The 11,648-nt window shown below is 45.6% G+C and overlaps 1 protein-coding gene and 1 long non-coding RNA gene across 5 annotated transcripts in view; one reads left to right on the forward strand and one right to left on the reverse strand.

The window, feature by feature from the left end:
• The window catches only part of WASL (WASP like actin nucleation promoting factor), a 74,186-nt gene extending 70,750 nt beyond the window's left edge, over positions 1-3,436 (reverse strand). Inside the window, exon 1 of the mRNA XM_073328229.2 lies at positions 2,854-3,436. Coding sequence (XP_073184330.1) covers positions 2,854-2,973 — 120 coding nt within the window. The 5' untranslated portion in view covers positions 2,974-3,436. The remainder of the gene's footprint in view (positions 1-2,853) is intronic.
• LOC140905261 (uncharacterized) lies at positions 2,056-10,912 on the forward strand. 4 transcript variants are annotated; one of them, XR_013635212.1, is made up of 4 exons: positions 2,056-2,162; positions 7,325-7,401; positions 7,477-7,600; positions 10,030-10,912. It is a non-coding gene; the product is annotated as an uncharacterized LOC140905261 (long non-coding RNA). The 4 variants fall into 4 exon arrangements; XR_013635213.1 differs by having other exon boundaries at positions 2,075-2,131; XR_013635211.1 differs by lacking the exon at positions 2,056-2,162 and adding an exon at positions 4,024-7,180.
• Positions 10,913-11,648: the final 736 nt, after the last annotated feature.

Here is an 11,648-nt window from a genome sequence, read left to right on the forward strand (position 1 = left end):
AGGTGCCTGCTCTGCCTAATTTAGAGCAGGAGACCCACATTCAAGACTATTATCCCAGGTCAGTGCCCTAACCACTGGACTCTTGGCTATTCCAGGGTGGAGTCTGATTTTTTTCTACAAAAAAAATTTAGGCCTAGTTTTCATTCTGATACAGAACAAAAACAAATGCTGAAACCTCAATTGTTTTTTCAAACTGTAACTCCTGTTTTCTAGGCAGTCCTACTACTCAGACCATAATAAAAGCATAATCTTTCTTGAATTCCTAAAATCTTCAACCAAATTAAACAACAAGATTCAGAGTATGCCACAAATATGAACAGAATCTAAGAAAAGATGGGATAAATCCAGTGTTGTTTGGCCACCATGGTTTACAAAGTCAACCCAGAAGAGCTGCCGTCGGCACTGACATCCTGAGACCGTCAAATAACTACCTGTGTTTCACAAAAAGAAAAGGAGGACTTGTGGCACCTTAGAGACTAACCAATTTATTTGAGCATGAGCTTTCGTGAGCTACAGCTCACTTCATCCGTGAGCTGTAGCTCACGAAAGCTTATGCTCAAATAAATTGGTTAGTCTCTAAGGTGCCACAAGTACTCCTTTTCTTTTTGCAAATACAGACTAACACGGCTGTTTCTCTGAGGCACTCAGAACTCATAAACACTGATGAATTAAGCAACTTCTGAGGTTATCACCACTATTCACATTTTGCAGACAAACTGAAACACAGGTAGGTTTCAGAGTAAGCATTATAGGAGAGCAAAGTATTAAATCTCAATGATTACAGTACCAGATCAGACAAAAACTGTTAGCTTGGCTAGAAAGTCTTAGATGTAGTAGAATGGCGTGTAAACAAACAATTCTCCCCCAGGAAGTATCTCTTTTTTTGTTTTTAAAGAGTAATTCGTATTTTTTTTTTAAGCCAAGCCACTAAGTTTTCTTCTGTAATCAAGCATATATGAATTCACTGACCTGATCAAATCTTATTTCTAGACCTCCAAAACATGTTTAAGCATAATTTACTATAGTGCAATTTAGTGAGTAGCTCAAGTAGTTGGGTGAAGCTGGCCCTAAATTTACCCTCAAAATCTTCTCATCTTTCCTCTTCCTTTTCATGCTTTATGACAACACATTTTGAAACATCTAAACACCTAGAATAAGGTAATAGTAATTTAATTACTATAATATAATTTTATGTAGTCTGCCTGCACGCAAATATTGCATACTTCCAGTTCAATCACCATATTTCCCATACTTCCCTTACAATTTAGAAATTAGTCAGTTTGATCAGACCTCACTTAAAATATGTAACCTTTGTGACTTCTGCTAAGACTTGTGCATGATACATTATTTAAAAATAAGTATTAAATTATAATATAAACCATACATACAATAAAAATATAATATAAATTATAAAAATATTAGGTGCCTATTACTGATGTTCTAGGCACATGACAAAGAATAGCATCAAGTCAATGTACCACACTATGCTGTAGCCTATCAAGGAGTTTGATACCAGATTAACAAGGGCTGATTCTGAAAATCTTCAAAAATTATGAGGAGTATTCCATAGATCTGATTCCTCTTTGCCAAAGATCTGAACAGTAATTTTTCCATTTTTGCAGCCCCAAAGCAGCTTATCCTCTACCTTTAGAATACAAGATGTCATTTAAGAAACCTGAAACTAATTAAGGTGGCTAGGACCAGGTATACGAATGGCTTTTAAAATCTTTTTATTGTATTTTTGGATGAACGCAGCAATGGAGTTACTGCATCGGCAAGTCTGAATCCATTGTTTGGGCTAACAAATTCATGTGAACAGACAAGCTAAAAACAAGTTAGACCCAACTCTGCTAACAGTTTTCCTGTAGCTTTATGAATTCAGCTTTGTCCTACTGCAGGTGCAATCTGGCCAGATTTGTTCAACCTTGTCAACTAATTAAACTTTTCTACCGGAAGCTGCAATAGTTCTATTGTTGACTAGCTCCCATACCAAGTCAGAGATTAGCTGCACTGCATACTGGGCAAGCCCTCATCACACATACCTACAGAAGTACTCAGCAGCAGGTAGAGGGAGAGGGGAGGAGGAACTGAGCTGCCCACAGCATTCGGAGACCAGCGGTTGGAAAAGCAGGTCTGAGCAGATCTGCACCACCCAGGCCAGTGTAATTAATACCCCTGCCCCTCTCCCATAATGACATTCCCAGCTCCTCAGCAGTTGAAGTCCCTAAATCTGGCCCAACTCCCGAGTCCTCCAGAACCAGCAGGCGTAGACGCTGGCTCCATTGCGCATGGCAGCATCCCAGGAGCCAACAGGGGGGGAGAGGGCGAGGCCTGGCGGAGAATTTCGGGGAAACGAGCCCTCCGTGCTCTGCTCGGGGGAAGCAGAGCAGCGGCGTTTCCTACTTCAAGAGCCCGGGGAGAGGCAAAGAAGCGCCCAGTCACCTGCGCCCTAGGAGGCGGCGGCCCCTCTCCCCAGCTTCATTCATTCCTCACGCCCCTTCCCCCTGCTCTCCCCGCGAGAGGCAGGAAACCCCCTGAGCAGGGCACCGGGCCGCCCTGGGCGAGACACCAGGCCGCCCAGGGAGCGAGCTGTCCCTGTGCCTCCTCGGGCCAGCGCCCTGGGACACGGGGGAGCACCTCGGCCAGGCAGCTGCCCACGGGGCCCGGCGAAAGGCCGCGGCAGGGAACTGCCCCCACCCAGCACAGGGAGCCCACCGGGCAGGGCCGGGCCCCTCTCGGGGTGGATGAATGACCCCGCCCGAGCCCTTGGCCCCCCGCCCTGCGCTCGGCTCCTCCCCAGGGGCTGCCGCCGCTGCCCCGGGCCGCGCTCTGCCCTCGCCGCCCGGGGCTCACCACGCATTTCTTGCCCAGGAAGCCGAAGAGGCTCTCGTTCTCCTGCGGGGTGAGGAGCAGCGAGCCCACGTTGCAGACCCTCCGCGGCGGCGGGGGCTGCTGCTGCTGGCTGTTGCTCATGGCCGGGGCCGGCCGCCGGGGCTCCGCGGTGCCCTCGCCTCTCGCCGTCCGCGTCCCTTGGCCCAGCGGCCTCACAGCGGCCGCATCGCGGAGTCTCCTCTCCTCGGGGGGCAGCTGGCGGCGCCCGGCAGCCCAGCGGCGGGGCGGGGCGGGGCAGCACCGGCTCCCGCGGCCCGATCGCCCCCACCCGCTCGGAGCAGCGCTAAACTTCCAACTTCGCCCCGGCTCCCACGGCCGCACAATCCAACATGGCAGCGGGGGCGGGCGAGACCACACGGCACCGGAGCGAGAGGGGAGGCCGGGACTTGCGCCGCCGCCGCCGCCACACGCTGACGGAGCCCGGCCCCGCCTGCAGCCCCTGTGCTGGGCCGCGCCTGGCTGGCGGGGAGCTGGTGCCGCTAGTGAGCGGCGCCGCCCTCACCTTCCCCTTAAATACCTGCCCCGCCGCCTGGTCCGACCTGCTCTGCCTGTGCGGCGGGGCGGGAGCGGCTGGCCGGCCGAGAGGGACCTAGGGCGGTGCCGGGCTCTTGCTTTGGGCACTAAGGCGCTTGCAGGGATGCCAATGGGCTGGGTTGGGCGGGGAGCCTGCTGCGTTGCTAATGCCTGGGTGGGTGCACAGAAAGTGGGGAAGCCTGGGTTGGTAATGGCGGGGCGGGGGGAGCCCGGAGTTGTGAGTGGCCTGTGGGGGCCAAGGGATGGGGGGAGCCTGGTTTGCGAATGGCCTGGGGAGCAAGGGATGGGGGGGCTTGGTTGCAGAAGGCATGGGAGAGGGAAATGGTGTGGCGAATGGCTTGGGGGGAGGGGGCAGGGGATGGGGGAGCCTGGGCTGAGAATCACTTGGGGATGAGGAAGCCATATGTTGTGAATGGCCTGGGGGAAAGCCTGGGTTGCAAATGGCCTGGGGATGAGGAAGCCCTGGGTTGTGAATGGCTGGGGGGAGGGGCCAAGGGATGAAGGAACCGGGATTGTGAATGATCTGCGGGGAGGGGTTAGGGGATGGTGGAACCTGATTGCAAATGGCCTGGGGGGCAGGGGATGGGGAAAGCCTGGGTTGCAAATGGCCTGGGAGGGTATGTGGTGTGGGAACCTGGGTTGCTGATGACTTCTGCCACTTCTTCTAATGAAGCTCTGTATTAGCTCTCTGCTATAGAAATATCCTTATGTTGGTTCTAATCTGCAATGTGACAGTTGCAGGTAACATTCACACACAGGTTTGGGGCCCGATTTGGCAACTGTCTCTGAAGTCAACAATTGCTGCGGATGTTCAGCTTCTCTGTAAATCAAACCCAGGGTGCCTGATTTTGCTCCCACTGATGCCAATAGCATGCACAACAATAACAGCAAAAACCCAACAACTCCAAGGAGCAAGGGAGAGAGATTTGATCCTTAAGTCCCATTAAAATTAACTGGAGTGTGATTGATACATTTTCTTAGTTGTAAACTATTTTCATTATCTATAATTGGTGTATGACTTTTCAAGGAGGTTTTACTTTATGGAGTATTTGAAGGGGTATTGGTTTTGAGTGAAAGGGAGAAAAGGAACATTAGATAGAAATAAAAAATTTAATGCAAGGTAATTTTGTAGTGACCTGTAACTTAAAAATTCTATGAATTTTTTTCTTTCATTGTAGGAAAATTCTCTTTCCAGCATACATCTGGCAAATTTTCAAGCCAATCTAATTTCCCAAACCAAAGTTGTAGTGTGGGTAAAATAGGATTTTACTGGGAAATGTATACAACCCTAAATGTAGAGAGGCTATTACAACTCTATAATAAATCACACATGTGGAGGGCAGGAAGTAGGATAATGGGATGTTAGACTCTGAAACACAGGCCCTTTGAGGCAAAGGAACTTTCCTCTTAGCTAGTACTAATGGCTTATTTCCTTCACTTCACACTGACTCAACAGACATTCTAGGCTTCAGAGTGATGCAGACAGGTGATCCTGGAATTTTATTATATAAATACTGCAGTTCCTCATCCCTCTTCTGTGTAAGCTTATGCACCCTCTGGACACATGCTGAGAGAAACATTTTAGTGGAAGCCCCTTATTAGAACATTGGCAGCATTACATTGACTGAAAATATACACAAATGATCAGACATGGAAATACTTTACAAGCTACTGCAGCTGTTTTTGTCTTACAAATAGTGCACTATTTTGTAGCCAATAGCTACTGTAGATAAATTTATAAACCTGGCTTTACTGCTGGTCAGACCATGTACTGGGAATTTGACAAACCTCCAGCCATTAAAACCTGGGCAGATTCATCTTTTGTATTGTCCCTTGTTCACCCTGACTGTTGTCACATTTTCCCCGCTTCCTATTGACTGTTCCTCACTTCCTGTATTTCTTCCATCCATTCCCACACCCGAATGTCCTGGGCTACTGGCATTATTTCTTCCCCTGTCCAGCAATCATTCTGAACTGTTAGAGAATCTTCAAATTCCAATATTCCACTTCTGTTATTATAGGGTCTCACCCAAAGGATCTTGCTTACTGTTTTAATTGTAGTAGATAGGCGGGGAGAAGTGACTATCATTGTGTGAATCCCATTATTTATGCAAAACGCTCTTCTGTTCCTGCAGCATTGTCATAGTACTGGGATAGAAAATATCAATAATTGGCCAGGGAATCACTTTTTTGTCTCTTGTAATGGCATTTGCAGCACCAACAACAAAGAGCTGCTGTTCCCCAGTCCCAAATAAATCTCCTCCTGCTAGGTCACCAACCAGAATTATGAGCTACTGTTTTAAGAGGTTGAGAAAAGCTCTTAGGGGGATTGCTGTTTTATATACTGCCCAGGTGGGCTTCTGAACCTTAGATTTTTTTTTCCTGAAAAGTTCTATTCCTGTTTCTCCTGGGCTTTGTTCTGGATTTCTCCCTTGTCCTCTTAAGATTCAAGCTGAGTGGTTCACTGGTGACAGTGACTACAACTCTGTCACTATTTGTGGGAACTGGTGGCTGTTCTTAGAGTCATGCAAATGTATTTGTTTTTTGAACCTACTTATAAAAGTGCCCATCACATAACACCATGACATACATTCTTCAATATGAGCAAGTTCAGTTATTTTTGTAGGCCTCTTTTATAAATGTGAAATTTTAGTAATTTTTTATTTCTTGTTAGTGGACTTACCTTTGTAAACAAAACATATCTATTAATATCTTGATTGTGGTAAGGTATAGCTTGACTTAGTAAAGCATTTGACATAGTCCCACATGACATTCTTGTAGGCAAATTAGGGAAATATGGTGTGGATGACATTACTATAGGGTGGGTGCACAACTGGTTGGAAGACTGTACTCAAAGAATAGTTATCAATGGTTTACTGTCAAACTGGGAGGGTGTATCTAGTGGGGTTCATCAGGGATCAGTCTTATATCCTAAGTTCCCTGTAAGCCTATTAAGCACCGTGCAGGCACTCAGGGAACCTGCCTTTCTCCTGACCTGTTGTGGCTGGGAGAAAGGCACCCCTCCTCTGGCCCCAACCTAACCCGGCCCCCGACCCAAACCCAGCCCCTGCCCAGACCTGATGGGGGAAGGGTGCCTATCCTGCCGCCCTGCACCCCCACCTCCTCCCGGAGCTGCTACGGCAGGGAGAGGCACCTCTCCCCACAGCCCAGCTGCTGCTGTGAGGAGAGAGAGCTCGGGGGAATCCTCTCTCCCTGCCATAGCCCCAGGGCAGCCTGCATCCCAAACCCCTCATCTGTGGCCCCACCCCAGAGCCTGCACTCCCATTCAGAGCCTTAACTCCCACCCCAACCCTCTTCCCCAGCCCTGAGCCCCTTCCCACACTCCAAACCCCGTCGGCCCCACCCCCACCACATGAATTTTCTTATGTGCACCAATATGGAGGTCACACATCACCTCCATATTGGTGCACTTAACAAAATTCATTCCTCACATGTGTGGGAAAAATTAGAAGGAACACTGCTTATATCCAGTTGTTAACCTGAAACTCAGAGTAAATATGCCAGCTACAATTCTGGTTTCAGCAGCAGGATGTTTTCACCCTTCAGGATCTATCACCTGGGGTTAGATAGAAGTTGGTGCGCCTCCCACCTCCCTTGTGTGGTGTAGTGGACAAAAGAGATAGAGGATTTTTCCAAAACAACAACAACAGATTTATTTAAGGGCAATAACAACAGGAACAGAAAAAAATCATGAACCATAACCAAATAACAAGTCAGTTGTGGTTTAACAGAGGTGAGTATAAAACTCAGGCCCGAACTAACCAAAACCTTTGCAACAACTAAACAAAAGACAACAAAAGAATACCCCAAGATACTTTGCTGTCTCTAGGTTTTCTTAACCAACAGGAATGAGGTTAAGATGCATTTGTCTTCACAGGTGATCCACGGGCTCATGGGATGTGGAAGCTGAAGTAATGGGACCCGAAGGTGAGAGCCCTCAGACTAGTCCCAAAGGTAAGATGTTGGAACTCAGGAACACGATGTTTAATGTAAATGACTAGATGTTAGTAGTCTTTAATTTCTTTACAGCTGCTGGTGACCGCACAAAAAAGACTGCACCTTGACTGTCTCTATAACGGACACCCCCCAAGCAATGGTTGCTCAGACTAATTTAATTTAATTTTTTTAAAGACGCACACGACAAAGTTCTAAGGTAAGTAGCTCTACAGGAGCCAGTTGGAACTAAGTAGGACAAGTAGTAATGGGCTTAATTTGCACCAAGGAAGATTTAGGTATTAGAAAAAACACGCTCTAACTAAAAGGGTAGTTAAGATCTAGAATAGTCTTCCAAGAAGTATCCTCATCATTGGAAGTTTTTGAGAAAAACTTGGACAAACACCTGTCAGGGATGGTCTAGGTTTACTTGGTCCTGTCACAGTGCAGAGGGCTGGATTTGATGACTTCTCAGGATCCATTCCAGCCCTATATTTCTATGATTCTATGAATTCTGGTTATTAATTTGCACAAAATCTTTTATGACTTGTCATTGGTTGTGAATTAAATGTCAGAATTAATCTGAAATTATAAATAAAATTAAAGAAAACACAGAGAATAGAGGTGGAGAAGCCTGTTTAATATTAAAATCAGTCTCCCTGCATTGCATTGTCTCATAGATAGGGCCCTACCAAATTCACACCATGAAAAACACATCACAGACCACGAAATCTGGTCTCCCCCATGAAATCTGGTCTTTTGCATACTTTTACTCTATACTATAAAAGTACCCTATACTATAGGGTAAAAATATACAAAATTACACTGCATTTCTAACACTGGGGATCCCGACCCAAAAGGGGTTCATAAGGCTATTGGGGGGGGGGGAAGGTCACAGTATTGCCACCCTTACTTTTGTGCTGCTGCTAACGGCAGTGCTGCTTTCAGAGCTGGGCAGCCGGCCAGCGGCCACTGCTCTCCGACCACCCAGCTCTGAAGGCAGCACAGAATTAAAGATGGCAATACCGTGACCCGCGTACAATAGCCTTGCAACTCCCGTTTGGGTCAGGACCCCCAGTTTGAGAAACACGGACTCTTAAGGGCTTTATATGTTTATATTTTGCTGTTGTAAAATACCATTCATGTTTGTTACAACAATGTGAAATTTAAGATTTAAATATCTGAAACCGTGAAATTGAAGATTTTTAAAATGCTATGACCGTGAAATTTACAAAAATAGACTGTGAATTTGGTAGGGACCTACTCATAGAATATTTTGAATGCTTTGTCAAGTCTAGTTTTAAATGCCCAAAGTGACTTCCATTACATCCCTTTGGAAACTCATTGAGGATTTTTTTTTATTGAGCCAAATTTCCTTTCACTTTGTTTTTTCCCATTACTCTAATGATAAAGTGATCTTTATCAAAATGTGTTAAAGCCCTACATGACTGTGTAATTTTTTTAAAACAGGAATTCAAGATAACTGCTACACGTGGCAGAGTAATGTTTTTTAATTTTTCCAGCAGACCAAGAGATAAGTGATTTGGCCACAAGAACAAATAAAATCAAAGGCCAGTGCAGATCTTAATATAAATGTCTTTGTTCAGATCTCAGAGAAGATAGAATCTAAGTGACACAACATATGAAGAGCAAGAACATCATAGTTGCTGCCACATAAATATAATTGGTGGAGACCTGAAGTGAGAATGTATGATTATTGTAGCCACATTGAAAGAGGACATCAATGGTATAGTAAAAAAAAATGGGAGAGTGTAAGGGGGACCATGTTTCCCTCATCGTCCTTGTGGAGGATGTTACTCCATTTCCTCCAAAACCACTTGTGGTAACCAAGAAAAAACTCCAGTTGTGGTTGAAGATGTGGTTTGAGCTGTGACAACAAACACTTCTCTTTTTAGGAAAACAGCATTGTTTCCCCCCCCCGGCCCCAAGAGAGACTTTGTCTGACAGAGCTAGTTGTTCAAATGGCTATTGAATCAATGAGGAATAGATGTGTATATAGTTATTTTACTGTCAGGAGATTAATTCATTCACTCATTTACTCTCTGGGTACTGAACCTTTAAATATATGAGGAAATGCCAGCTTGTTGCAGAAGCAACTCTGAAGTATCTACTATTTTATTGTTCCATTCAGATATAATCACTGTATTCTTTTTCCCATGGAGACTTTATTTTCTCTTTCTTTCTTTCTTTCTTTGAAATAAAAGTTGGTAGATTGTGGTATGCAGGTTTCACTCTTAACTGAAATTATGCCAGAGAAAGTTCTGTCACAGAAAGACATGAAACAACCATACAGCCTTAACATAGGTACTAATTATGTTTTACTTTAATTAGTCAGTAAAGCCACTGATAATTCTCTGAGAGTCCTGGACTGGGTTACTATTAACAGGAAGCATCTCTTTTTGAACACTGACAGATCTGCCGACCACATGGAAGTGCACCCTAGCCACCAGAGTATCCCGACTGAAGTCTGAGACTCTGTGTGTTAGGACAATAGGGTTTTTCATTACCTTTCATTAACACTGCTGGGGTGCCAGCTGGAGCTGTGTTTTAATTGTGCCTGCTGTTCATTTCTTCCTGCTTACTGTATCTTTTGTATATACTTTTAAACCTTGATCTGTTTATTTTCAGATAAAGAAGGAAGAATGTCCATGTTTGTACCCATTCCAGTTTGCTCAGCAGAAGACAGCACCAACTTAGTTTTAGCTATAGAGCCAGAAGGTTTCACTGACTTGGAATGTACTAGTGAAGAATAAACCTAGTGGTGATACTGATTTGACCCTAGAATCACTAAGGGGCAAATCCAGCCCACTTCTCCATAGCAAAGAAGAGTCCATGTGCAGTCCCTGAGTGGCATGGAACCTTGTCCTGCATGAGCCCCCTGTTCAGTGATAAGGAGAGGTAACACCAGATTTTCTGGCAAGGAACCTCCTATCTCTGCTCCTACACCCTTCCTGCATAGGAGCTGCACAAGTGTCCTGGCCATTGGGCTGCAGTAACCTTTGTGGAGCAGTTCAACAGCTGCTCTACAGAGTGGAGGGAAGTATTTTTCTTTCCCTGCCCCACCACACCTCAGCACACCACCACAGGATTTTTTGGACAGTTGGCATATTGTTTGTATTTTGAGCTTATTTTGTTTAGCTGATTCATACCTTGGCGGAAGTGTGATTTCTGATTTTAAACCTGGAAACAATCAATAACTATGTGCTTGATTGTATATATTTATTTTGATTTATATTCACATCTGTGAAAAAGGGCACCTATTCCTGTCTATAAGTTTGACAATTCTTAAATAATACAGAAATGAAAAAGAACGTCCTGTAAATCCCTCTTCAGCCTCTAATCAGCATATTTACAGTAACCAACAACCCCACAGCAAAACTTTGGCATATTGCCATTTAATTTTCTAGATAGGCCTCACAATCCCTCAAACTGATTGTCACACCATCTGGAGTGGTGTATGACTGGGAGTGCCTACCTCAGGGCAGTCTGTCCGAACAGGAGAGACACCCCAAGCTGGTGATATGTTCTATAATTAGATTTCACCAAGCCAGAAACAAATATGAACTCCTTGGTCAAGCTAATAGGCTTACCATGGAGTCACAGACAGTCCCCTAAGACTCTCCGGTCTATCTTGCCACCCAAACAATCTGGACTTAGCGATAAATGGTCACTTTCACAAAAAAAAAATCTCACAAATTGTAGGTTGCTTCCAGTTCCAAGAGACCAGGCACTTACCACAGATCAATTGGTACCCTAGATCTTACACCACAGACAATACTTATAGCCAATCCTGTGTGACAAAGTTCCTGCTCTACCTTGGCGGGTCTTGTGCTTATTGATGGATTTGCTCTCCTTGGAGCTTCACGGCAACCCTCAGCTTGGCCGTTTTTCTGAACCCACAGTCCTCCTGTGTCTGACCAGGAGTTGGGAGGATGTGGCAGAAACCTGGCCCGCCCCCTACTCCGGGTTCCAACCCAGGGCCCTGTGGAATGCAGCTGTCTAGAGTGCCTCTTGGAACAGCTGTGTGACTGCTACAACTCCCTGGGCTACTTCCCCATGGCCTCCTCCCAACACCTTCTTTATCCTCACCATAGGACCTTCCTCCTGGTGTCTGATAATGCTTGTACACCTCAGTCCTCCAACAGTTCGTGTTCTCACTCTCAGCTCCTAGTGCCTCTTGCTCCCAACTCCTCACATGCACACCACAAACTGAAGTGAGCTCCTTTTTAAAACCCAGGTGCCCTGAT

Source organism: Lepidochelys kempii, chromosome 1 (genome assembly GCF_965140285.1).
Source record: "Lepidochelys kempii isolate rLepKem1 chromosome 1, rLepKem1.hap1, whole genome shotgun sequence".
Taxonomy (NCBI): domain Eukaryota; kingdom Metazoa; phylum Chordata; order Testudines; family Cheloniidae; genus Lepidochelys; species Lepidochelys kempii.